The 27,776-nt window shown below is 53.5% G+C and overlaps 1 protein-coding gene across 2 annotated transcripts; it reads left to right on the forward strand.

Annotated features, from left to right (window-relative positions):
* MB (myoglobin) lies at positions 1 to 27,776 on the forward strand. Of its 2 annotated transcripts, XM_027593966.2 has the most exons (4): positions 1 to 155; positions 18,203 to 18,305; positions 23,230 to 23,452; positions 27,078 to 27,776. In XM_027593966.2, the coding sequence occupies exons 1-4, from the start codon at positions 137 to 139 to the stop codon at positions 27,222 to 27,224; spliced, it is 492 nt and encodes a 163-aa protein (XP_027449767.1). In that variant the 5' UTR covers positions 1 to 136; the 3' UTR covers positions 27,225 to 27,776. The 2 variants fall into 2 exon arrangements, with proteins under 2 accessions (XP_027449767.1, XP_035585181.1); XM_035729288.1 differs by lacking the exon at positions 18,203 to 18,305 and having other exon boundaries at positions 31 to 155.

Here is a 27,776-nt window from a genome sequence, read left to right on the forward strand (position 1 = left end):
GCCTCGACGGAGGGGAACAGTGAGGCAGTGGTCACACGGCAGAAAGGCACTGAACCCGGTCCTTGCTGCTTGTCCTCCGAATCCTCCAGCACCCTTTCCCGGGTTCCTGCAAGGGTCCAATGAGTTCATCTTGACAATGGGAAGACCATCTCCAGGTATGCACGTCACTGTTACCGCTTTATACGCACACACAGGACTCACCTTTCACGGGATACTTGAGACACTCTTGAGGGCACGTTCCCCTTCCTTCTCCTCCCCCGCACGAAAAATCCAGATTTCTGTGATTGAGGGATTGGAGGGATGGGAACTGCCCAGTGCAGAACATTGCGTCAGAGCCCTGTGCCGGGAGCGTACAACTCTGCACCTGCTTCCGACGTGCACGTTTCCCCCACACCAGCGAGCAAGACTCTGACACCAGAGAGGTGACTGACTGCAATTTAATTCAGTTCCGACACTGTCTCCCCTGAGATGGCATCAGATCCCACAGGTTAGGGCTCAGGTCATGATCTCAGGGTCCTGGGATTGAGCCCTGCTTCGGGCTATGAGCTCAGCGGGGAGTCTGCTTCTTTCTCTCTCTCTCTCTGCCCCTCCTCCCCGCTCATGCTCACTCTCTCTCTCTCAAATAAATAAATATAATCTTTTTTAAAAAAGAATGTATCACAGATAATAATGGTATAAATATTGCTTCATGAAAATTATACGCCTTTCATCACGTGCTTGTGTGTGCGTTCTGGATTGCAGTGTGCAATGGGTTGTAGGTAGAATGTTTGTGAGCTGTTGATCTAGCTCATGGAATCAAAGGGAAATCTATAGGTTTTAGGCCACTCCTGGACCTTCAGGTCCTGAAATTAGGGACCTCATCATGGTCATAGATCTCTCTCTCTTTCCTTTTCCCCAGCTCTGTGTTTCTTTTGGGGCACCAGCCTCGTTCAGTCCCAGTGTAGGTGGGCTTTTTCCATAGCAGAGAGAACAAAACCTCAGGCCTATTCCAGCTCACGTCCTTCCGGTTCCAGGACTATGGATGTAAGGGTGTCTCCCCCTCCAGATCTAGTAAGAAAACTCCTGTGTCCCACATCCCCCTGGTTCCTTGTGGCCGGGCCAATGAGTTTCCCTGATTCCCCAGCCTGGGGCACAACCCCTCTCCCATAGCAAAAGCAGTGTACTGTTTCTGGAAGTTCTCCCTGGAACCGTGAGATTGGAGGGAGGAAGAAATAAGGCCCAAACAAAGGGGGTGCTCTTCTGGATGAGTCAACTGATGACTGTTCTTTATGAAGGGGTCAGGTGCCAAAGTGGGGCTGCTGTTGATTTGGCCCAGGGACCGCCTGGATGGCATTTTGCAAGGCATCAGTTTGCCAAGCAGCTGATCCTCCAAGAGGGTGGGGGTGGGGGTGGGGGGTCTGGTCATCCTGTGGGTCTGAAAATCCCTGGCTGAGCCCCCCATTCTGCTCCAACAGAACCAACCATCTCAGATGTCTGCTAACCTCTCCAGACTTGGGCTTCTGGAAAATACAGCCAGTGGGCAGTCTTTCCAAGTTGCTCGCAGAAGGGCAGTCCCTCTGGCATCAAAATTTGCCTTCTTGCTTGGTCAGAGGTGGTGACATCTTACCCAGAGGCTTTATTTATATATCCAAGGAACTGCTGTGGGTGGCTCCAGGAAGCACTGTGATGGCCAAGGATACAAATCCGGAGGCCTCCTGAGCCGGACTGGGGGCCAGTGGACCCAGCTCTGCTCCCTTCCTGCTGTGGCTGTGGGCAGGCCTCTTCCCCTGCATGGGTGGGCAAGGTGGCTCTAGTGAGCTGGCCAGGGGACTTGGGGGCTGAGGGGTGAGGGGTTCCCTGTGACCTCACAGGGAGTGTATTTCACAGGGATGAGCCCATCCTTCAGGAATGAGGCTTGCCCTGAAACCGCCAGATCCCTACCCACATCTGTAAAATGAGGAAATCCCACTGGATGAGCTAGGGTCCTTTTCTTGGCTGTGACTCTATGATCCTTAGAACCTAACATTCCGTGATTCAGAGATCCTAGGGATTGAAAAACCTCCATTATTTTGCCTCCTTGACTATGGCTTTGGATCTAAGCCTTATTCTCTCCCTAACCGCATGGATCTTTCCCGACCCCCACTTGCACCCAAGAAGACCATCCACACAAAATGTGGGTTGGTCTCTCCCTGGCTCTCTCATGAGGCGGACTGTTGAGTGGGTCCATTTTTATACCCGCCACTAGGTGGCGCGGGGCAGGGCCTGAGCTTTGTCATGTTTTCTCCTCAGCCATTCCCTCCTGGCACCGTGATCCTTTGTTGGCCCCACATAACCTAAATTCCACAGCTCACAGTACGTGTGCCTCCAGTCCGATGAGATGCAGAAAAGCTTATGCGCCAGAACTCCAGAGATGATAGGGTAGGACTGGCACAGGACTAGGCTCAGTCCCTGGGAGAAGCACATTTTGAGGCAGGAGGGTGAGCTCCTGGGATCTGGTGGCAGAGATGTGGAGCTGGGAAGGGCCAGAGGGCACAGAAGAAAAGGGCTGGTGATGGGGCTTAATTTAGCTGTTGCCCCCGCTGTGCATCAGGACCACCCTCCCCACCCCCACCCCCACCCAGGTCCCCGTGACCCCGTCAGTAAGGATGACACTGCTCATTCTTCTTGTCTGTGGATCTGGATCTCCGATGTGGTTCTCAGGAAGTGCCAGCAGAGCGAGGCCCAAGGCTCTGCCTGGAGAAGGCCAACCCTGGCTGCCGGGATGTCCCACACCACCTGGTGTCTCAGGTTCTAGATCCTTGTTCTAGATGCTAAAATTCCATGGGAAAGAAAGCAAGTGTTTGGCCTGACACAGAACAACGCAAACTCACATCTCATCCTGGGCTATGCAGAGCACAAGGGTTGCTGGCCACGGGGTGGGTGGGTTTGCAGGGGGCTCCAGTGGTCTTCCGGGAGAGAAGGAGCAGTCCCCATGGCCATGATCAGCCTGATCGTGTGAGGAGATCAGACCCCCACAGCCCCCACCCCGGCAGCTTGGCCCCCAGATCCAGCCTGCTGACCTGTGCTCAGGTCCGCCCTGGGACAGGGGTCCCACATTACAAGAAGGTCAGACCCCAGGATTCTGTCTCGGCCACAGGTATTAGGGACCAATCTTAGGTTCTTTTAGTAAGGCCAGAAAAGACCTCTTTTGCCTCACAGGTCCCAACCAGCCCTGAATGTATATGACATCGGACTGGTCACGACTCTGTCCACCTTTTTAGAAGTTCTTAAAACCAGGATTGACTCAAATGGCCCGTGGCCATTCGCTAGGGGTGGACCTGAACTGTGATTTGCACAGAGGGACTCGCGTTGATACCTGGGACGAGCAGAGAATCTTCCAACAAGGAAGAGCTTGGGGCTAGAAGTCACATTAAAATTTGATCACAGCAGGCATTTGACTTTACCCGTAGCCTGAGCTCACCGTCAACGGCCCCCACACTTCATGCAAAATGACAATGGCCATCTCGCCTCCCCTGAGCATGGGCTCTGTGATAATGGCTTTCTGTGCTTAGGTTAATCCTTTTAATAACTGCATAGGGTCAGTTTGCTGTTGTCCCTATTTAACCAATCAGAACACAGAGACTTAGAGAAGTCAAGGATGTGCCCAAGGCCACACATTCAGCAAATGGCAGAGCTGGGACCTGAGGCCAGAATAATTTTTCTTTTTAAGATTGTATTTATTTATTTGGGACACACAGAGAGAGAGAGAGAGAGAGAGAGAGCAGTGGGGGAGGCACAGAGGGAGAAGCAGGTTCCCCGCTGAGCAGGGAGCCCGAAGCGGGGCTCGATCCCAGGACCCTGAGATCACGACCTGAGCCGAAGGCAGATGCTTAACGGACTGAGCCACCCAGGCGCCCCTGAGGCCAGAATCCTAATCATTATTCTCTGCAGCCTCTGAGAGCTGAGGATTTAGAGTTGGATTCATCAGTTTAAATCCTATACAATGTTCCCTGGCTCTTCCCAAGGAGAGCAAGGGTCATCTCCCGGAAGGAAAGCCTCAGGGGAAACTCATTCCGCTTGCCCTCCCCATTGTGACCAGAGCCGCCTCTGGCCTCCGCAGAGAAGAGGATGGGAGCAGGGACCCTGCGAGCAGGGACCGGGCCTCTTCCCCAGGGTGGGGCCTGTCCACCAGCCCAGGCCCCCAGGCACAGAGCCAACCAGGAAAGGAAACTCCCTCCTGCGATCATATTCTCGGTCATTCTGCACGGGAAAGGGCAGGCTTCCCCGAAGCCCAGACAGTCTCCAGATGGTTTTTCACTGAGGACTTTCCCAGAAAATCTTGGGAACCCGGGACAGACCGTGGGCTGGGCCAGAGCTCTGGCCAGCGTCAGGAGAATAGGCAGGCCCTTGGCTGCCCTAATGAACCGTGGGATCCCGGAGCAAACCCCTTTTCCTCTGCGCCTGCATTTCTCCATCTGTGGTGGGTTGACTCGTGATCCCATAAAGGTATGTCCGAGTCCTAAGCCCGGTACCTGTGATTGTGACCTTATTTGGAAATAGGATCTTTGCCAATGGGATTAAGCGAAGGATCTCTGGACGAGATCATCCTGGATTTAAGGTGGGCCCTAAACTCAATGAGAGTGTCCTTAAAAGAACAGGGGAAGACGCAGAGACACAGGAGGGGACTGCCGCATGAAGACACGGGCAAAGATCCGAGTGATAACAGCCACAAAGCAAGGAGGGCTGGCAACCACGGGCCGGTGGGAAAGAGGCAGGCAACAGAATCTCCTCCGTTCCTCGGAGTCTCCAGAAGGAACCAGCTTCTGTTGTTCTAAGCCCCCGAGCCGTGGTCATTCCTTAGGGCAGCCACAGGAATCCACCACACCATCTCTGAGAGAACAGAGGGGGCCAGGAAGTCCCCCAGGGGCTAAGAGAGGTCAGTAAGAGCCTCAAACGTGGCTCCCACCCTGAGAAGCTCACAGCTGAGTTGAGAAGCCATAATCTGCACCGAATTACTGCATTTCAAGCTCCAATTGATGTACCTTCCATACATAGGATCTAGGCTGCCCAGACCCACAGTGGGGCTCCTGGCCGGGGGGCGGGGGGAGGGTGGAAATTCAAACCACAGAGAAGGATTCGTCCCCGGGAACCAGAGGGTGGAGAATAGGGTGCATGGGATGTTGGCTCTGGCAGAGCCACCTCCCGGGAGCTCAAAGCTCCCAGTTGGGTTGGGGAGCCAGGACGAAGTGCCATAGGGCCAGCATCTTCTCTAGGGGCTGCGGTGGCTCTGTGGAGGGGCTTCTGGGCTTCTAAGGTCTCAGCTCAGGGGGTGCCAGGCTGCCCAGGTCAGAGCAAGGGGTGCTGATGGCAAGGCTTAGCCCAGGCCAAAGGGCTTTGCAGGACTGGGAAGAGGGAATTAGGAGACATGGGAATCAGGAGCCTAGGCAAAGACCCCCAGGCTGACCGGTGAGTTTTGGCAGGGTGGTCAGAGCCTCCGTTTCTTCTTCTGGAGCTGGACACAGCAATCCTAGCCTTACAAGGGGTGTAGGACCTGAAAGGAGCGGATACACATACAGTTATCGACGGAGCATCTGGCCGAAGATTTATGGGTCAAGGCACCACTGTCCTGTCGGGAACTGTTGCTTGAAGGGCAGATGAGGTCCAAAGGAGAAGTTCACTTTCTTCCCATGTGTGTGCCCCGTGTCTTCAACCACTAAGTTCGGAGCTGGACAAGCATAGGTTCGAATCCCAGCTCCGCCCTTTCCTGAGACCATGGCCCTGGGAAAAAGGGCTTCTCCTCTCTGGACATTCCTGACCACATCCATGAAAGGGAGATAATCTTGAGACCAGGATGTGAAAGCATGCATACTGTTTGACACTCTTTCTGAATAATGCACAAATTAAAATAAAGGCAGCTGTGTGAGGCCAAGAGCACTGACAATAAATGTGGTAAGAGGTACAGACTACAGATAGTAGTAGCCGAAAGAGCGAGCGTTTGCTCCTCAGAGGTGATCAGGGAAGCTATATCAGTAGGAATCTTTTTTATTGCAAGTGACAGAAATCCAACTCAAACTGCTTTGTGCCCAAATCAGAATGTTTGGCCAATGTAACGATGACAGTATTTTGAATAAGCACAATGCACACCTACCTCAGGGCCTTTGCACTTGCTGTTCCCTCTCTTGGAATACTTTTCACCCAGATATTTCCATGGATCTCTCCTTTACCTCTTTAGATCTTTATCAAATACATTTAAGTTTAAAAATTAATTTAACCAACACTCTTTATGCCTTTTCTCTGCTTTATTGCTTTATTTTTCTCCATAACAGTTATCATCATTTAATACACTATTTTTATTATTTATTTTGGGTATTGTCTTTCTAGTCACATCCCCTCCCCCACTACTATGTAAGCTCCACTAGGTAGGATTTTTGTCTTTTTTAACTGCTGTAGTTCCACTACCTAGGACTATGCCTTGCATGTAGTAAGTGTGATGGTTAATTTTATGTATCAACTTGACAGGGCCACAGGGTCTTTCTTTGGGGTTAGATATCAAGCTTGTGCTGGCCTTTGTTAAAATAAAATCCCTGGGGGCAGGTGGTGGAATCCCAGCTAGTGACCATTAAGACAAGTCACTGGGGAAAATGGTATTCAAGATAGTTACATTTTTTTTAATGTTTTTATTTATTTATTCATGAGAGTCAAAGAGAGAGAGAGAGAGAGAGAGGCAGAGGCAGAGGGAGAAGCAGTCTCCCTGCCTAGCAGGGAGCCCGATGCGGGACTCGATCCCAGGAGCCCGGGACCATGACCTGAGCCGAAGGCAGACGCTTAACCATCTGAGCCACCCAGGCGCCCCAAGATAGTTACATTTTGCCTGAGGGGCAAGTGGAGGGAAAGTTCTGGAACACAGGGTATGCTCTCCACAGGCACTCTAGCTAGGCCATAAGTAGAACGAGATCCTAGGCCTTCAGGGGAAGAGGTCCTAAGGGTTTATACCCTCACAAGTTGGGTACTTTACAGTGTACAAAGCATCTTCCCATCTATTATCTACCTGGTCCTGAGTGGTAGGAATTTCCTCATCCAATAAATATTTATCAAGAATTCCTCCTTAGGGGAGTCATGAGGACCAAATGGGCCTCTGCATACAGAACCCAGGCCCCTGCCTGGGCCCTGGCCAGTCCACAGTGCATGCTCATGTGCTGGGGGGCAGGCGGATAGATGTCAGCATGAACTTGGCCTGTACCAGGCCATGGAACTATACGGTCGATACAGTTCCTGCTCTCGTGGGCCCCACAGTCCATCAGGAAGAGGGCCATTATTCACTAATTATAAACAGGGCCAAAATTCTAACCGTCTCAACTCAGATGTTTGAAAAAGATGCTTTCTTTAAGAACATCATTTCTTTCTTAGCCATAACGGAGGCCGGTTTCCCACAGCGTATTAAGTGCTGACTCTGTCAGGTCTGGTTGTAGGTATTCTACCTCGTTTCAATTTCACAACGTCCCGTAAGGCAAGTACCTTTGTGATTTGCCATTTGGTTGGCAGAGCAAGAAACCGGCACAGAGAGGTTAAGTAACTTGCTTGAAGGCACACAGCTATAGAAAATAGCAAAGCAGAGTTTGAACCCAGTAGTCTGGCTCCAGAATCCACACCCTTGATCCCTGTATGTTTATCTCCTGCTTGTTAACAACCCCTCCCTCGTTGCTACATGTGTGTGTGAGGCGGGGTGAGGGCAACTTAGGTTGAGCCAGTTACTGGGGTCTCAACCTTTCCTGGTAAGTGTTCAGTGTCTCAGGCTCCGTGTCCTCCGCTGACCCCCACCTCTGCCCCTAACCACCCCCAGTATGGTGGCGGGGCGCTGGGGGGGTGGGGGGCGCCTGGGTGGCTCAGTGGGTTAAGCGGCGTCTGCCTTCAGCTCAGGTCATGATCCCAGGGTCCTGAGATGGAGCCCCATATTGGGTTCCCTGCTCAGTGAGGAGCTTGCTTCCCCCCCTCCTGCTCCCCCTGCTTACACACATGCTCTGCACGCTCTCTCTCTGTCAAATAAATAAATAAAATCTTAAAAAGAAAAAAAAAAAAGAATGGTGCCTGGGTGTATGGGAGGAGAGGGGAGATGGGCCTTTGGATAGGGGCTGCTAAATAATACACAATTTAAAAATTTCACAACCATTATCCAGTTTACACGTATGAATATTGCCACATAGGTGAAGTATAAGCGTCTCTCTCCTGGTCTGCTGCGGAAGGCCCCCAGAAGGAGGGGTTGGCAAGGGGAATGGGGAGACCATTCCAGGCCAAGGTGGTCCGAGGGTCTCACCGGGGAGTTGGGTCAAACTGCCTCACGGCCTCCTGCTGCCAAGGTCAGAGCCCCGAGAGGTGCTGACCCAACAGCCCAGAGCAGAGGTCACAGGATAGGCCAGAGCCCTGCTCCAACTCCGAGCGCCCCCCAGTCCAAAGTAGGAAGGAAAAACAAACCCTGGTTGCCACATGAGCCAGCGCCACTGTTGGCCTCGTGGTTTCTCCAGCCTGGGCCATGGCGCCTAATTTTAACTGACCTGCTGATTCATCGGAGGTGGCTCCCTCCCCCACCCCGGCCCAGCCCCAGCCTCGGCCAGCCACAGCCGCTCCTCGGGGCCTGCCCAAGAGCTGCCAAAATTCTTAAAGTTCAAGGTCATTCCCCCTCTGCTCCAAGACTGCATTCCAACCTCACCCGTGACCAGTCAGCCTCACAAAACTTCTGGCCCTGTCAACTAGTCTTCTCAGGCTTTCCTGAACATTTCAGTATACATTCCTGCTTCCCTAACTCTCTGGACCATCTTTCAAGCCCCCACTCAAATGCCCTCTTTCATAGGATGCCCTTCTAGACACCCCAGACCCAGTGGCCACCCCTCCCCAGCCCCCTGCACCTGCCGCCTTATCAGTGGCGACCACGTTCGCCCGGAGGACAGACTGTGAGCTCCTACTACGTGCTCTGGGGTGATTAAGACACCCGTTATAGGAAAGCTTCCTTCCCAGCCCTTCTTTCTCAACTTTCCACTAGATCCCAAGGCATTTTACTATCTCGGGCCGGGACAGCGGCAGACATCGTGCTGTGTGTCACCAAGCCCGTCTCACTTCCTCTGGGCCCACGGGGAGGTCTCGCTCCCAGCCTCCCTGGAAGCTGGCACAGCCGTGTGGTTGGACGCGCTGATGGCGCAGGGCTGGAAACGACGGGCATCACTGTCAGGCGTGGCCCCCAAACCTCTCACACGCCCTTGTCTCTCCTACTGGATACGGAGGGAGCAGAGCCCTCAGGGTGCTTGGGGACAGAGCGTGGGGCCCTGGATCTCTGTGCGGAGCAGAGCCCTCCCCCCAAGCTTGCACGGGTCGGGAGGTGAGTGACGACTGAGGCCAGGAAGCCACGGGGGCTGGGGGCTGTTGGTTACAGCAGCTAGTGCTCTAACTACCGCACCAACATGGTACCTACGTCCCTCGTGTTCATCTGAGCCCACCGTGCCGCTTCCCTCTTGTCCATCCTCCACGCGCACACCTGACCTGTCCTCCGTCCTCGGAATTTCCCGGGGCCCCCACTGCCCTTGGAAGTTTCCTTGTCCCTCTCTTCCTCCCCTGGTGCTTAAAGGAGGGGGTGTCCCCCACCCCGCACCCTCTCTGGAAACATCGCTGCTGCTTCCCGTACGCCGACAACTCGCTCAGGCTCTGGCCCTGTGTCCGACAGGGTAAACGGAGGCTCCTCCAAGTCTCCGGATAAATTCTGGATGGGGGTCGGGGTGGGGACAAGTCCTCCCCTGGCAGAATAAGGACAGGGAACGAATTCTCAGGGAAAAGGTCGAAGTCACACTAGTGGGAAGATCGGGAATATCTCCTGTGGACGAAGCGGGCTTTTGAGAAAGGAATCACTCTTTGCCGACGTGAGTTGGGCTTGATTTCAGATCGACTAGAGAGAGCCCAACTGCAGTCTGGGGTGTGGGTCAGTGTCTCACTTTGTCTCTGCTTCCTCTGTTCCTTCCCAGCAGCAGGTGCCCCCCTCCCTGGAGGAGCTCTCAGTAGCTAGGACCTGGGCTTTGATTGTTTTTAGAGGGAAGGGAAGAGGTTTGAGGGAAAGGCTGGGCAGCGTGGGGGATGAGGAGGGAAGGACACAGCTGCAGGATGCTCGGGAGAGAGGCTGGGGCGGGTCGGGAAGGGCCAGGGCCTCCCCCTGTGACCTGTTAGCTGGATGTGACCACGCCCGTGCCCCCTCCATGCCCACGTGGCTGGCTGCCTTCTGGCCAGGTGGAGGAAGGGCTCCTCTCCTTTTCCTGGTGGCAGAAGCCTTGTGGGCACTGGGATGGGGTGGGGAGGATGCAACACGGCCACTTTGCCAGATGACAGTCAAGCCTCGGGGACACGTGTATCCCTACACCTGCCAGACAGATGTCCCACAGACAGTCCAGATGCTGCGTCCCAAGGGAGACTTGCTCCTCTGTCCTCCCTGTACCCCACCCACCTTGGTAAATGGTGCCACCCTCTGCCGGTCACACAGCCAGACTCTGACTCCCGCTGCGGGCCCAGGGTCAACCACTCGCCTCCCTCCTTCCCTCGGCCTCCCGTGCAGAGTCTGTCCCCTCTCCTCTCTATCCCTCAGCTTGGAGACCCTCTTCCGGCCTCCTTCCCCAAACCAGTCTGTGCCTGAGAAAAACAAAACATCAGGACAGTGGTTGCGTCTGGGAGGTGGTGGGGGTGGGCCCTGGCCAGCAAGGAGCACGTGGGAACTTTCTGGGGCGATGACAACGTCCTGTATCCTGATAGGCGTGTGGGTTACACGGGTGTATGAACTTCCAAAACTCCATGAATGCACGCTTCACACAGGCGCCTTTCATTGGATATAAATTTCACATCGGAAGAAACAAAATGCAAACAAATATTGAACACTCATGAATGACCTGCAAGCCCAAGGATTCAGGGGGGGGAAGGGGACAGACAGATGTCTGCAATTCACTTTGAAATGCCACAAAAATAGGAAAGACTGGTGGGCGCCTGGGGGGACGGATAGATATGTGATCAAACTAGTTTAGTAAAATGTCAGTGGTAGAACATAGGGGGTGGGCATAGCGTGTTTGCTCTAAAATTCTTTCACCTCTGCGGCATGTATGAACATTTTCAGAATAAAATATCGGGGCACAGTGTCTCCTGCCTCCAGACTTGTCCCCCGCATGACATGATTCCCACTGCAACTAGTTGGGTGCTCCTAGGACAACACAAAGCCCCTGGCCCTCTCCTGCTCAAACCCCTTCAGTGGCTCTCTACTGGGGAGAAACTTTAACCCCTGTGGCTTTCGAGGCCATCCGTGGTTGGCCACTGTTTATTTTTCTGGTTGTTTTTTCCCATTCCTTCCTTCCCCCTTCCCTCTTCCCACCACAGAAACACCAAAATACTTCTCCTTGCCTGACTATATCGTGTTCTTTACACATCCTGTGGCAGAAATTTCTAGTTTTCATCCAACTTTCATTCTCTTTTTCTTCCTGAGTAATAGAAACTCCCAATTTTCGTCTGTGGATATGGCCATATAGAAATAAACACTACATTTCCAGGCCTCCCTTGCAGAAAGGTGTGGCTGTGTAATGTGCAATGGGAGGAAGCATTGATTACAGTTTCCAGAAAGTGTCCCTAAAGGTAGGGGGCAAAACTGTCTTTACCCCTTTTGCCTTCCTGCTCGTTGGAATGGTGACATGATGGCTGGAGCTCAAACAACCACCTTGGACCAGGAGGTGGAGGCCATGTGTGTGATGTCTTTTCTCCTCGCTGCCACACGATGGCAGCAGGGCCACCCGGTGCTCAGCCTCCCAACTGCCAGAGCACTAAAGGAGACGGCGGCTGGGTGTGTGCCTTACCAGCCCCGGACCACTCCCTCTGGACTTCCATATGAAAGAGAAATGAAACGTCACTCGTTGAAGCCACGTTATTTTGGATTTACAACCAGATCTGATCGCAACCCACCAACTACCATATCCCTGAATGTTCTGGTCCTTGTGCTTAGCATAGTCTTTCCTCACCTTGCTACTAGCAAACCCCTAATAATCCTCCATATTTCTACTCAGATATCACCTTCCCTGTTCCATGTGCTTTGGTGAGAGTAATCATTTCCTCCTTAATGATTCCTTTGTTCCTTATATCACAGTGAGCAATTATGGAGCACTGACTGTATACCAGGCACCAAAAATGAGTCCTGTACATGCACTCCCTCTTTTAATTCTCATGAGGACATTTGGGATAGGTAATTATTTTCAAAGTTCCCACTTTACAGATAAAAACCCAAAACCCTGGAATGTTATGATACTCCCCCTGGATCACAAAAGTAACAGGTGGCCGGGCCAAGCATCAAATCCAGCTATCTGATTCCCCGTGCTGTGCTCCTATGCTGTACCATCCCACTACTACCCTTATTACAAAGCCCTGCATCACCTGTTTACACATCCATCCCTCCTGTCACCCCCTAAAATCCAGGGACTGTGTGACATTCACCTTGGCCTCTCTGGGACCCAGCCAGAGCCCAGCCCCCAGTGAGGCCACGTGTCCGCGGAGTTGCACTGTCGATTCAAAGTCTCCCATCCTGGTTCTGGCACAGGAAGGCCTTCCCAGGTTGGATCATATCCCCAGCACTCCTTTCCCCATGCGGCCCCTGTATGCCTTGGGCTTTTGCCCACAGGTCGTTACCTCTGCTGAGAGGGCATGCTCCCTCATACTTTAAGATCCAGCCCCCTGGTCACCTCTGCCAGCAGGTCTTCTCCGTGTAGCAACCCCCCCCCCCCGCCCCGCCCCACCCTCTACCCTCCCAAAGCCCTTTGCTCAAATCTCTGCTGCATTCCAAATCCCCCCTCCCACCAAGCTTTCCTCCACTCGACCTTGAGTCCCTTGAGAGCAAAGATCATGGTTATTTATCTTTTAATCATTTGGAGAGCCATCCCTGGTCAGTGCCATGAATATAGAGATTGAAAGAGACCCCATCCTGGCTGGCGGGCAGGGTGGATGGGTGAAGGCAGGGACCTGGTGGAAGGGGCAGAGCCAGAGGTGGAGACTTTTCTCCTCACCGCCACGAGATGGCAGCAGGGCCACCTGGTGCTCAGCCTCCCAACTGCCTTTGCCTTTACCTCCGGGGGAAGTCAAGACCTGGGATGGACTCAGTTCAGTAAAATACACATTCAAAGAGCTCACTGACCCAGCTCTCTGCTAGATGTGCTGTCAGAAGGGTGAGAGAGAGGAGAACAAGAAGCATCCAAAAGTTAGACTGGTCCCTAGCTGTGAAGCACAAACTCTGAAACCAGACTGCCTGGGTTCGAATTTTGTGCTTGGCATCGCCTAGCTGTGTGACTTTGGTGGTTACTTAACCTCTCTGTGCCTGCTCTTGTGGAAAGTGGGGTTGATACATGTGTCTATCAAAAAGGGCTGCTGGGAGGGGCAGTGTCCCTGGAGTTCAGTGAGTGTCTGTTGCTTTTGTATGCCTGCTTCTGAGGAAACTTGCAGGGTAGAAATGGGGAGCTCAGCCCAAAGTGGGAGAGAGAAGGCTGCACAGAGCCTGGGGCGGGCTTGGGGAGAAGGCACACCTGCTAGGAAGGGGGTGGAGTTCAGGGAGGATTCATGGAGGGGGAGCTGTTTCTTTGAGATGGGTCTGGAGGGGAGGCAGGAAGGGAGGGAGAGGGCTGTGGAGGTGGGGCTGGGCTGCATCAGGGGACAGGTGGAAAGTGGGGCTGGAGGAGCCACCCCAGGCCTCCAAGCCTGCTGCGGAGGGGAGAGAAGGGGGAGGAAGGCTCGTGTCCTCAGGCCACACCTGTTATTGGGATATTGGGATCTTTGTGTCCCTGCCAGCCCCATTCCAATAAAGCCCCTCCAAGCCTCCAGGGAGAGGAGGAGCCTTGCCATGTAAACCGTATTTTTAGTTCCCTGTGCCTTTCTCTGGCTGCTATAAGACACCTCTCCCCACCCCCAGCCCCACGGCTTGGCTGGAGGCTCCAAGAGGACAGCTGGGGAGAAGGGGAGGCTTGGTCAGTACTATGGCTGCCAAGGGGCTGGGAGGAGTGGGGTCTCGGGCAAGCTCGGGGGTCCCGATGCCCCTTCAAGTCTGCTCTGAGTCTGGCCTGGCGCTGGACCAGGAGGGCAGACTGCCAGGAAGGAGCAAGCTAAGCTGGGCAGCGGGGAGGCACGGCCCAGGCTGGCCTCCAAAGGGGCAGCTCCTAGGAGGAGGAGGAGAAAGGGAGGTGGTCAAGGTTGATGGGGCCCTTGGCTCTGAAGGGCCAAAGTCACATCCTCCCTCACTGGAGTCTTAAGGTCTAATCCCCCAGATTCACTGTGGGGAGTTGTTGGCTGCCCAAGGGCCAGCAAACTCCCAGGTCCTTGGGGGAGAGCCACCTGGGGACTCAAACCTGTGTGTGTGTGGAAGTGGGAGAGGGGAGGTGCTAGAAACCCCCTGCTCGAGAGTTCTCTTTCTGTGCTCGAGGAGAGGCGAGAATTGCTGCCTTGAAGATTGACCAGACAGGATCCTGGTTTACCTTGCCAGGGGAGGGTGCTCAGTTCAAATCCTGGGCATGGTTAGTACGGACCAGAAAAGTCTTCGGTGAGCCTGCAGCTTCCCTCACGAGAGAGACTCTACTGGTCTTCTGTATCCCCAAAGAGCCAGCAGAGCACAGACAAGGGAGTGAGCGAGCGAGACCAGAAGGCATGTTTTGGTTCAATATAAAGGAGACATTTTAAAGCTTTAGGTAGTGAGCCCCCTGCTCCTAGGATATTCAAGCGGATGCTGGATGATGATCCGTAGGGAAAATTCCTGCATGTAGTGGGAACTTGGACAAGATGCCGTCAAAGTCCTCTGCTCGCCTCAGGACACGATGGCCCTCTCCTTCTACACTTCTCTACCTCGGCCTGTCTATGACTCTGGAGTCTAGCTAGAGTCCCTTTCCAGAGTGGCCAAAGTTGAAGACTTTGGCGCCCCAGAATTTCAACTCTGGGATCTCAAGACTCTAAAATTTGAAGACTTGAGAATGATCCTATATGTCTGAGATTGTGCATTCAAAGGATCCTGTGACATGAGAGGAGAAAGAGGGTGGGGCAATCCAACTTGGAGGGATGCAGTTTTGCCCCGCTGGGTGTCAAACTAGCCCGCTTCTGTGCGTGTGCGTGTGTGACACGCGAGTGTAAGGCTGCTGGAGTTTTTCCTATTTCGTGCATCTCCAGCTTCCTTGCCCCGGCCATTTGAAGACTGTTGCAGGGATAATTATAGCCCCCAAACAAAGCTGGCGACTCCAGGTAGCCATGGCAACCGTTAGGTAATGCCTGTTCTGTTGTAGAGATGCATGAGTGCAAACAGATGTCGGCTCCTTCTTATTAGCTTAAATGGTAAAACTTAAAAGGTCCAACGACTTCAAAGCCACAGGTCTCCAGGAGCACGCCAGTTAATGGGGGCGACTGCCAAGGGGTGACAGCTAAGTATTAAACACTTTAGCATCGGTAATGATTTGATGAGCTTTTAAATGCTCAGGCTGTCCCTAGACAGCTTGGAGGCTGGAGATGGCAGAGTTGTGGCTTACCAGCCCCGGGTGGTGGGTGTGTATCCTTTCCAGGGCCCTGTTCCCTTACCGCCAGGTGGGGTACCACGCTGCCCTGCCCTGCCCTGCCACTTAGTGGGGCTCAGCCTCCAGCGAGTGACTGGGACGAAGCACTGCAGCTGCTGAGGGTCTGAGCCCTTGGCAGACCCTCTCCAAGTGGCCTTTCCTCTTGTTCCTGGACCTCGCCTGGAGTAAGCCCTTAGTATGGGCCTGCTGAACGAAGAGATAAATGATGGCCCCCTCCTCCGTCCCCTCGCCCCATTCCTGTGGCATCTTTAGCTACTCATTCTACTACGGCATCCTCCACTGGGAACGGTGGATGGGCTCCGCATCCCTGGGTTAACAGGAGCCTCGTGTGGGGACTCCTGGAACATGGTGTCGGGGAGGGACACCTCTGGTTAGGAATGAGCTGATTCGATAAAGAAATAGGGCTCACCGAAAGGACACACGAGGGTCCTATAAGAAGTGGCAGTTCATGGATCCCCAAATGGTAACTGGGCCGGGCTTGACAGAGAATGGAGTGAATTCTGGACCCCTAGGTTACACTAAAGGGCTCTCGGTTTGGGGTTCTTACTCAGGGCTGGCCATGAAACGGACTCTCTTCGCTGCCACATTTCCTGCCAATTAGACAATTCTTGCCAAAGGCCCCTGTTCATATTTTGCAGAGAGGATCTGATTTGGTGTGGCTAGTAGACACTGGCTGTTGGACAGAGCCCTGCCATTGGCTACCCCAGGTTACGGGCCAGCCCCGGGCCAGTCACCTTTGACTGGGGTAGCGAGGGGGAAGAACACGACCTACGTGGTCATGGAGGGGCTAGGGCTGGGCAGTTGCTTTTAGAAAGAGCTGTGTATGTGGGATAGTCATACCTGACATGTCTAATACAGACCCAGGACAGCCAGGACACTTGCTTCTTTCTGAACCTCATTGTTCACGGCTATAAAATGGGGTGATGCTCATTACCTTGCAAGGCTATTGTGAAAATTAGATGTAATCCTGCCCAAGGAGGCACTTGGTAAACTGTAAAATCCTGTGTAGATGGAAGGAAGGGCCTGTGCACCTAGATCATAGCACTGTATCAACTGTACTGTAAGCTTATTCCTTTTATCTCCCCAAGGGACTGTGAGTTTCTTGAACACAAGGATGTGTGCATCTAGTTTTGTTGTCCTCGGCATGTAGCAGTTTCCACCACACAGTAGGTACTCTGTAACTATGTGTTGGATGGATGAATGGATGGATGGACAGATGATGGATGGGTGAACTAGCGGGTGGATGGATGGATGGACAGATGGATAAATGGATGATAGGAAGATGGATGGATGGTTGGAGAGATGGATGGATGGATGGACGGACAGACGGACAAATGGATGTTGGGAAGATGGATGGATGGTTGGATAGATGGATGGATGGATGGATGGATGGATGGATGGACAGATGGATAAACGGATGATGGGCAGATGGATGGATAGATGGATGATGGGTAAATATAAAGAAGGCCAACCATCTTCACTTGCCTTTCATACAAAGGCCATCTATCTTTTTATTCAACAAACATTTATTCAGTTCCAATTTGGCACAGGGCCATGTGTGAGGTCCAGAAAATACATAAGTGAATAAAATAAATTCTCTGCTGCCCTGAAAATAAAAATAAGGTATTCAGGAGCCTGGACTCAAGAGGCTGACTTTCTGGGTTCAAATCCCAACTCTCTACCATCAACTATGTGACCATGGCAAGTTTCCCAAACTTCCCCTCGATTCAACAAGGATAATGTCATATCTATCATAGAGATAGGGCTGTCGGGGGATTAAACAAGTTACCAAATGTGAAGTGCTCAGAGTGTGTATCGGCTGCTATCATACACTCATGGCGGAGCCAGCATGGAAACTACGAAATATGGCACCATGAAGGAAGCAGCACAACAGGAGTACCTACAAGTAAATGGAAAGAGGAAGAAATTAATTGTGCCTCAAGGGGGGAGGTCAAGCAAAATTTCTCAGAAGGAAATATTTGAGCAAGGTCATGAAGGCCATGAAGCCAGGAGTTTTCTGGGTGGAGTGGGAAAATTCAGACTCCATGAGGCTATGGATTCGTCTGGGTTCATCCAGCTATGAGCAGGAACCACCTCAGCTCCTTCCCTACCACTGCTGGCTGGATGAGGGGCACTCTGGCAAAATGAGCGGGTTGTGGACAAGGAGACCGCTAAGGGCCAGGACAGCCCCAGGGCCAGACAGGGTGCTGCTGCCCGAGCTTGTAAACATGACAGTTCCTCCTGGGATGGTTGACAACAGGGAGCGTTGAGTTTCAGGCTGCTGGCGTCGGCCTTGGTGGTGCCCTTTCTGCTGGCTTCTGAGACTCCAGACGGTGGCCCAGCCTCCTCCCTGCTCTTGCCACATACACAAACACCCCCACGCCCCTGTGGCCTGAGTTGTCCTACCTCCCCCCAAATGGCACCTGCCCCAAAATAGCTTCCATGTGAGAGCTACAGAAAGGAAAAGATTAGACCCCGCATGAAAAGGAGGGAGGGGGAGGAGGAGGAGAGAGAGTGAGCAAGCTGTCAAGTGATATGTGTCAAGCTTCTGGGAAAGTATAAAATCCCTTTGGGGCCAGGCGATCTCAAACCCCAGCTGTCAGAGCCAGGACACCGAGTCAGACCGGACTTGCTCTTTTTGTCTTCCTCAGATTGCGCCATGGGGCTCAGCGACGGGGAATGGCAGTTGGTGCTGAACATCTGGGGGAAGGTAGAGGCTGACCTCGTGGGCCATGGGCAGGAGGTCCTCATCAGGTAAAAGGAAGAGATCCCATCGCCTCTGTCACCCACTCCCCAAAGATCAAGGGTGTGTGCCTGTAAGGTGGAATGTTTGCCTGGGGTTGACCAGTTGGCTGCGTCAGTTGAGTTTGTTAAAACCCCTGCTGGGTTCTCCTTTGCTTGTGTCAGGGACTTGAGTCCAGAAAGGAAGAGAGAAAAAGAGATCCAGCTCATGCCTGTGTCAGCAGCAGGAGAAGCCTGGTGCTCAAATGCTGGATGCCTAGCACCCACCAAGAGGAATCCTAGAATTGTAGACAGAGTTAACAGGTTATCTCTCAGGCCCTGAGACATCTTGTCCAGCCGCTTCAATTAATGGTTGAGGACAAAATGGACCTGAGAGGGACAGGACCTCCCCCATATCACAAGTCTGTTAAGGGCTATGAACTGTCAAGTCTAAGACGTGGTCTTCAAGATGAGACCCGCAGCTCTAGAACGGGTTCTGCCACCGAGCAGCTGTGTGACCTTTGGAAAGGTACACAAGCTCTCGGAGTCCATTTCCTCTCCTATACAATGGGGGGATATGCTAATATCTACATTTTAGAGTGGAAGTGAGATTGAATAAGATAATGCATGTAAGGGGCCTGACACTGTTCGTGGAATATAGCAGGTTCTAGAGGTTGTTAGTAATTGTTATGGACGGAGCCAGACTAAGGACCTTCACAGCATTAAACTTAGAAAACAGAAGACAGAGGCCCATTCGTGACATTTGATGTTGAGGAAGTCTTGAATTTGAGAGCTCTGAGTGGGGTGGTCTCTAAGCGCATCTTCACTGCTATAGCAAAGGGTTCCTGAATAAACAAAAGAAAACAAAATTCTAAGCTCTGTACATAAAGGATGGCGTGGGATTTTATTTTCCCATTGCCCTCAACCACAGATGGTGTTAGACCCCGCTTCTGGTCCCTTCTCTCATGCTCTGGGCCAGTGCGAGTCAAATATCTAATGGGGCGTAAGTCAACATTTCTGTACCTGGGAGCAAGTGGGCTCTGGAGCTGCCAAAAGTGCATGGATTGTCATTCACACTTTAATTTACAGATGAGTTCCTCCCTCTTTGTGGGCCAGGTTTTCCTCCCCCTTCAGACGCGTTTTCAGTCTCCCTTGGGCTTCACTCATTTCCAGGTCCCACGTCTGGGGAGAACGGCCAGTCCCGTGAGCTCTGTGATGCGAAGTCGGAGCCCTTAGTGGTCCATGCTAAAAACACCTGGGGAAGGATGGTCAAGTTCTCTGTTGCCTCTGACTGGCATCATGGAGGTGTTCCCTTCTGTCTTTCTCCTCCTGTCCCTGACAGCAAGACATATCAGCTCCTCAGCCACGTTTGCTGGGTGACCTTGGACAAATCACTCCTCCTCTCTGGGTCCTGTTTGCCTATTGGTTGAATGAAACGATTGTCTGCCAGAGTCTCTGGGGTCCATTTCTGCTCTCATGCCCTGGCTTTCCTTGGACCCATGCTCCTCCCCTGCTTTTGAAGAGGAGAGGGAGGGTAGTTGGGGTTGGGGACCAGTTTGCCGAGCACGAGCCTCTCCAAGGCAATCTGGGGGCTGCCAGCCCCCAACACAGTGACTTGAAGGAGACTGGGGGTATTAGGTCATCAGGGGAAACATTCCCTCCCTGCCCAGGGTGGATCAGGGAGACCTGCCAAGGGCCAGGGCCAGGGATGAGATGTGATGCCTGAGACACCAGCCCCTGGAAGGTCCCAGAAAGCCCAATGTCTTGTCACGTCTTAGGCTGTGGGACATGCAGAGACCATGCCAACTGGTTCTGCCTTCTTAGTGTTTGGGGTCTGGGGAGATGGGCCTCCCTGTGTGGAGAGGGCTGGTGGGGGGGGAGGATGCTAACTCCCAGGGCTGCATGTGCCTCTGTGGGAGCTGGGCTCCTGGTTGTGTTCCAGATGCTGAGCCTGGGCTTCCTTACTGACCTTGGCAAGGTCATTTCTCCTACTCCCCTGATTATAAAAGACAGCAAATCCTGTTTGGCTGAGCCTGCTAATAAAACACAGAGGGCTTCACTCCAAGTACATGATCATAAAGGTCTAGAACATAAAAGCCAGAAGGTCGGTTGGAGAGCCTGGCTCCAGGAGTGGGGGTCCAGGAGGGAGGGGGCTGCTGAGTGTGCCCCTGCCGTTCCTTCTCCTGCCCAAACTTTCTGCTTGTTTTATTTTTGCATTTGGACAAAGAATTTTGAGGCCATGAAAAGTTTGAAAATCACCGCTGGTGGCCAACACTTCTCATGTTACAGGGAGGAAACATGGCCTGAGGGTCTCGGCCAGCCAGGGGCGGCTGTAGACAGAACCCCAAACCTGATGACGATGATGATAATGATCGGAGACGGTGGTGGCCACGCCGGTGATAATGGTGGTAGGGACAATGAGGAAGGAGGAGGACAGCAAATATTTACGCGGTACACACCGCCTGGCCCTGTGTTCTGCGCTTCATGCATATTAACTCACTTAAGCCTCACAAGTGCCTCATGAGGTAAATATTATGATCAGCACTCTGAACAGAGAGGCTAAGTAACTTGCCCAAAGTCACACAGCTGAAATTCAAATCCAGGCAGCGTGGACCCTCACTCATCACACCTCTGCTCTGGAGCCCCAGGCTTCCATGTGGGCGTCCAATCAGGCCTCAGTTCAGAGGACGGCTGGGAGGTGGCCTCCTTTCTCGCTGACTTGCCTGAGGCCTGTGATAGGCCAGGCAGGTAGACATATGATGGAAGATGACAACCCGAGGCAAGGAAGGGCTTCTGCAACAGTAGAGAAAATCCGTCCGTCCTTCTCCTCGCGGTGAGGGCTTCCTCTGTCCATTCGCAGGGACCTGTCGTTAGGTTAATCCAGGTGTGGCCTTCTGTGGCCGCCTGGCGCTCCCAGTGGCAGGACTGTGGGCCGAGGGAGAGAGGTGGCTGAGTGGTGCCAGAATGATCTGGTGGGCATGGATCAGCCCAATTTTCCTGCACTGTTGAAAGTAAATCTGGGCTCCCTTGCCAGCTCATTGGTGGAGAGTGGAAGGTGAGGCAGGGGTCAAGCCTTCGAATTTGGAGGCTGAGATATCAGCTAGACCAACCCTTTTGTTTTATAGATGCGTGAACCAAGACCCAGAGAAGTTGAGTGATTTCTTCAATGTCACAGAGCACATTGGAGACAGAGCAGGGACCAGAACTCAGCTTCCATAATTCTCAGTCCTGTGTTCTTTCTCCCATACATCTGGGGGCCTCCCAGAATATCTGAGACTCCTGGCTGCCTTGGGTACCAGCCCTTGGCCTTCATCTGCCCCGGATAGCTCCCTCCAGTGTCCCGACCTCCGACCTTCCCCTGTAGGTACTAGGTCTCGCATCTGCCAGGCAGGGATCATTGTCACCGGATAAGAATAGGAGCTCAGGGACCCTTGGGTGAAAAGTGCCAGAGATGAGCTGTCAGTGACACACATGGCTTGGTGGGGCCAGGGCCGGGGCCGGGGCCAGGGGGTGGTGAGGTGGTGACATTGGGCAGGGCGTGGACAGCCCTGAGCATTCTGGGGAAGCAGGAGGGATTCGCTCCCGGGAGAAGGGCGTGCTCCCTGTTGGTGCTGCCCTGTGCACGCTTGTGTGTGTCTGGGTGTGCACGCATGTGAATAAGGGTGTGTGCTAGGAGATGCTTCCACAAACTGGAGTGTGTCCGCAGCAGGGCTGGAAGGTGTGGCAGAAGCTATGAGAAAGAGGAACTTTCTGAGGACCTGAAGCCATTAGACAGGAGGAGGGAAAGCCTGGGCAGACAGGGTCACTCCTGGAAACATTTCCGGGTGTGACACGAGACAGAGAGCATGAGTTCTAGAACCATCCAGTCTCTGCTGTGGGCTTTGCCACCAGCCAGCCGTGTGACCCTGAGCACGTCACTTACCTCTGTGGTCCATTCACCCACAAGGGAAATGGGGAGAACCACTCCCATCTAGGCGGCAGGTAGGACTCCCTTTAACCAACACCCACCTTTCCACAGCAGGAAACACTGAGGTCCAAGGTTACAGGTGGCTGCTCAGGTTCATGGGCAGAGTCCTTCTGTGGCCAGATCACTGGCTCCCTGGCAGGAGCGGGGACCTGGTCTTTGGCAAGTGGCTCCCCCTCTGACCCCGGGGCCTCACTGTCTGTACTGTGAGGAGCCTGGGAGGGACAGGGAGTCTGAGCAAAACAAGCAAGAGCTTTCTGAGCCCAAGAGCTAATCTGGAGTGGAATGGTCCTCACAGGTAGTAGTGAGTCTCCTGTATCTGGAAGTATTCAAGCAACTGAAGGATAATCCCTGGGTAGGAAACTGCAAAGGTAGTCCCCTGCATGGTCTATTTTTTGAGTCATTCTGATCTGTTTCCAGTTGGCCCTTCCACACACCAGCCCTGTAATGTTGAGTTACGCCTTCCCACCTCTGAGCCTCTGTTCCCTCATCTGTAAAATGGGAATAGTGGGACCCTAAAGGGAGGTGCACACAGGAGGTACTCAACAAATCCAGGGTCCTCCGGCCCTGGTGCCTCCATGTCCCCCTCTTCTGCCCGATTCCAGTTAGTCACCTACTCTCCAAACAACTTAGAGAAAATAGGGGTGAAGCCAGGGACCAACACAGACACATCCTTCCCTCCTGCCTCTCACCGTAGCAATGCAGAAGACGCAGATAATGAGGATGAGAAAAATCATAAAGCTGAGCCTTTGTATAGCACGTTGCGTGTGCTTGGTGCATATGCTCTCATTTAGTCACAGCATTGCTGCTATGGGCAGGGACCCGTTATCCCCTTTGTTTGGATGAGGAAGCAGAAGCCCAGGGAGGTAGAGTGACCTGCCCAAGGTGACACAGCTGGGAAGTAGGGGAGCCCAGGCTGGCATTCGTGTCCAGCCGCCTCCAGACCCCACGGCGTGTTCCTGTGTCTGATTCCTGCCCTCCTTGTGCCCGCAGGCTCTTTAAGGGCCACCCTGAGACCCTGGAGAAGTTTGACAAGTTCAAGCACCTGAAGTCAGAGGACGAGATGAAGCGTTCAGAGGACCTGAAGAAGCATGGCAAAACGGTGCTTACGGCCCTGGGGGGCATCCTCAAGAAGAAGGGACATCACGATGCTGAGCTGAAGCCCCTGGCCCAGTCACACGCCACCAAGCACAAGATCCCCATCAAGTACCTGGAGGTAGGAGGCAGGGCAGGGGCGGGTGGGAGGGTGGCAGGACAGGCCTCGGAGGGATGCGATTTGGGTTCGAGTCCCAGCTCGGCCCACGATGCTCCTCCTTGTGCCCCAGGGCCCTCATCTGTAAAATGGGCTATTGCCCACTTTGCCTTCCTCCTGGGGTCACTGAGAGTAAACCCACTTCTCTCCCAAATCACTCTGTCATCTAGGGGAAGAAGGGAAGAGCAGATATTGGGAGCACCCCTTGTATTCCCCTTCACGGGAAGGTAGCACTATCGTACCCACTGGGCAGATGAGTAAACTGAGGCACAGGGAGGGCGATAGCTTGTCCCTGGCACACTCCCAGGATTCAGACTAGGGCTCTGTTCCTCCAGACCCCTCGCTCCTAACCCTTGTGCCACAGGGAGCCGCAGTAGAGTAGGTGGGGCTCCATCCGGGGGTGGGGGTGGACAGCAGGCTGGCGCCACTGGTTCCAGCATCTTTACAGATGAAAAGAGAGAGAGCCATGGTGTCCTAGGCAAGGGGAATTGGTCTGAACTTCCTTTGATGGGCTGAGAAGTTGGGTGGGCAGGGGAGAGCCTGAGATGCAGGCAGGAGGGGTGTGGCAGGAGGGAGCACTGAGATCTGGATAAAGGGCCTTAGGATAGGTGCAACCCCTGGGGATGGGAGCAGTAGACAGGCTGGTGCAGTGATGAGCATAGAGATCATGGTCATAGCTACCAGTGAGGATGGGCCTTGGTAAGCATTCGCCTGGATCACTGCATGGAATTCTCACCGTCTCCCCGAGGTGAGGAACTGCATTCAGGGTCTTCTTTTTCTCTGACACAAAGGAAGTTCAGAGATAAGGAGTCCAGAGCCGGTGTGGGGGCCCCACCGCCACCAGGGGTGCAGGCTTTTTCCATGCTGCCAAAGTTGGCATGAGTCCTCAAAGTTGACTCATGGCCAAGATGGCTGCTAGAGCTCCAGCCATCTGGTCCATGTTCCAAACAGGAAGCAGGAGAAGAGAGGAAAGCTCTCTTTTAAGGAGTCACAGAAATCCCATCCAGGGGTTTTGTTTACATCTCATTGGCCGGAAGTTAGTTATAAGACCACACCCACCTGCATGGAAAGCTGGGAATTGTAGTCTATTGCCACTCCAACTACAACTGGTGTTCTGTTACCAAGGAAGAAAGAGAAGAGGGGCATGGGGCAGGCAGTTAGCAGACTCTGTGCCAGGCAGGTACCCTTCTTCATACCCACTTTACAGATTTGGAAACTGAAGTCTCGGAGAGGTTAAGTAGCTTGCCCAAGGTGACACAGCTAATAAGCCAGTAGGTACAGTCTGACCTATGGTACTCGGGAACTCAAGCTCTTAATCCCTTGTGGCACAATGTCTCCCATCAACCACCACCGCCCCTGTCTTCAGCCTCTCAGCCAAACCTCCCTGCACTCCAGCTGCCCCCACAAATCACACAGAGACAACCTTGCCTGCCCTTGAGGAGCGGGTCCTGCCTTTGAGACTCCGCGTATGCTGCGTCCCCTGCCCTCCCCATCTTCTCTTGGCAACAGACCCCTGTCCATCCTCCAGGGCCCAACTTAGAAGCCACCCCCTCTGCACGTGGCTGTCAGCTGCTCCATCCACTGGCGCCCCCCGTCTCCCCCCTGCAAAGCCGCTTTATCCTCATCCCTTGTCATGGCGCCTGCCTGGCTATACTGGGATTTATCTCTTTACCCAGCTGTCTCCTGGCTGGGGCATGAGCTCCCCAAGGGCAGACCCTGGCTCTCCCATTTCTGAACCCTGGTGGCATGTGGTGGGCTCACAATATAACTTGAATGACCCCTCCCCTCTAGGGGGACAAGGAAGCAGGCTCAGAAAGAGAAAACGATGTATCCAAGTGGAGTAGAACCCAGGTCTACTTAAAACAAGTTTCATTTACTGCGTAAATCCCTGCAGAATCTAAGGCGGAGCCCCATGTCTGCTCTCCTGGCTCACTGTGGGACCTCCTTCCGTGCTCTTCCTAGGGGGCTGCTACTTCCCGGCGGGGAGTGAGGGGGCCGCAGAGGGGGCTGGGTGCCAAGGGCAACTTTTCTCAATTGTCCGGCTGCCTGAGCCCACCCTTACCTGGATATTAGTGGCTGTGCCCCAGACTCAGAAAAGGCTGAGTGAGGGGACCCGATGGGGTCAGCTGAGCCCCTGTTTTATGGTGAAGTCACCCATGGGGGTCACGGCAGAGCGGAGCCTAGAACCTGGGTCTCCCACATTTTCCAGGGGCAGGGTTGACTTCATGGCAGCCCGAACCCCCACTTTGTTTTGTGACATTTATGACATTAGAGGTGAACTTAAACATATGTCCAGATCGATGCCCAAAGGCAGGAGTTGGAGGAGTGGAGTTGTCCTTGTTTCTTTTTTTTTTCTTTTCTTTTCTTTCTTTCTTTCTGTTGTTGTTGTTGTTGTTGTTTTTTTTTTTTTTTTTTTTTAGAGAGAGAGCATGGGGGAGGTGCAGGGGCAGAAGGAGAGGGAGAATCTGAAGCAGATTCCATGCCCAGGGTGGAGCCCAATGCGGGGTTTGATCTCACGATCCTGAGATCATGACCTGAGCTGAAATCAAGAGTCTGACGCTCAACCAACTGAGCCCCCCGGGCGCCCCGCTGTCCCTATTTCTAGGCAGAACCGTGTTTACGGGCTGTTGCCGTGGGTGCCTCCTGAGGCCTCTGTCACCATGTGCCCCCCGTTACCGGCCTGTGGTCACTCGCACTCGGGGCGCCCTGAGAAACTGGGAAAAGCCAACCAAGGTATTGTCCCTGCCTCTGTCCCTGGCTCTGGCAGCCGTTTGCCCACAGCCCGCTGGGTGCACATTCCAGCTCTGCTGTCCACTTGCTGTGTGACCTCAGTCTGGCTACTTTCCCATCTGGGCCTCTGTAAAGCGACACCACTTGGTCCACTGGCCAGAGTTGTGGTTGGCATCAAATCTTGACCCACTGTCAAAAAGGCCCCGTAGCATTTTACACCCATGAGATCTTTCAGTCGCTAAAGCAGCCATGCTGTAGATGTTCCTGGTAATGACGCTGTGGGTGTCTGAGGACTTGTGGGGACAGTGAGGCTGGTATGGGACAGGATGGGCCCCGGGACGAGCTGTAGGCCTCCCTCCTTCCTCGTCCTCCCTCCTTCCCGCCCACCAGTAATTCTGAGCACCAGTTCTGTGCTTGGCCCAGAAAATATGATGCTCTGCCCTCCACCCCCGCCAGGCCCCAAGTAGGCTACTTAGAGCAATAACCACACTAATCCATCGAATGCAAAAATTAAACACACACAGATGGAAATAGTTTCTTTCTAGATTTTCCGACTGCGGAATCCTGGGTAAAACCACGGAATAGGAGCATTTCCCTTCCTTTCTGCTGCCAGCATGGAGGCGGTGTCCTGGGCTCTTGCACCGAGGTGGGCCTGGCTCCCCATCGGCACCTGTCTCCCAGGGTGGCAGGGAGAGAAGGAATTAATCCATAGAGACCCCTCGGAAGCACGCCTGGTGTGTAATAAGCCCTCGATAGATGGCCGTGGAGTAAAGAGAAGGTGGGACTCAGTCTGATTCCCATCTGGCTCCTGGCGTGCGCGCCCCTGTGACCGGCACCCCCTTCTGTCTCCCCCCTGCAGTTCATCTCAGAAGCCATCATCCACGTCCTGCAGAGCAAGCACCCCGGGGACTTCGGCGCCGACACCCATGCGGCCATGAAAAAGGCACTGGAGCTGTTCCGGAATGACATCGCTGCCAAATACAGGGAGCTGGGGTTCCAGGGCTAAGCACCTGGGCGCCCCCACTCCCACCCCCACCCACTCGGGCCCCGGGGCCAAGGGTCAGGTGGGCCTAGATTTCCTGTAGCCGTGTAGAGTTTGCTTCTGAGTGTCTGCTTTGTTTATGAGAGGTGGGTGGGAGAGGCTGAGGGGCTGGGCTAGGCTGTTCAGGGTGGCTTCGCTTGCCTGGGGACTGGGGTCCTTGTGGAGGGTCATCATCCCGGGAACCAGGAGACATGTGACCCTTTGCTCACTGTGGCCCCGCAGTGTTAATTCGCCTCTCTCCTAAACTCCAACCCAATTCCTCCAACCTCCAAACTCAACCACACCTTCACCCTCACCTCTAATCACAAATCCAAGCCATAAACCAAGGCTCGGCCATAAAGAAGTTCTCCCATCACCCCCCGCCCCAAAGTCTGTCTGCAGTGAGAAAGAGGTGTGGATGGAGAGGGACAGCCACACGCATCCCAAGAGAGGCGGCGGGGGTCTGGAACATAAGTGTGCCTTCTCAGCGAATGTAGTGACTCACCTGGTTTTAATAAAATACCTTGCAGCATCACA

The sequence above is a fragment of the Zalophus californianus genome, chromosome 9 (genome assembly GCF_009762305.2).
Source record: "Zalophus californianus isolate mZalCal1 chromosome 9, mZalCal1.pri.v2, whole genome shotgun sequence".
NCBI lineage: Eukaryota > Metazoa > Chordata > Mammalia > Carnivora > Otariidae > Zalophus > Zalophus californianus.

Coding starts and splice junctions, on each gene's coding strand:
- MB (XM_027593966.2), top strand. Junction 18,306..23,229: donor GGGCAGGAGGTCCTCATCAG/GTAAAAGGAAGA, acceptor TTGTGCCCGCAG/GCTCTTTAAGGGCCACCCTG. Junction 23,453..27,077: donor TCCCCATCAAGTACCTGGAG/GTAGGAGGCAGG, acceptor TCCCCCCTGCAG/TTCATCTCAGAAGCCATCAT.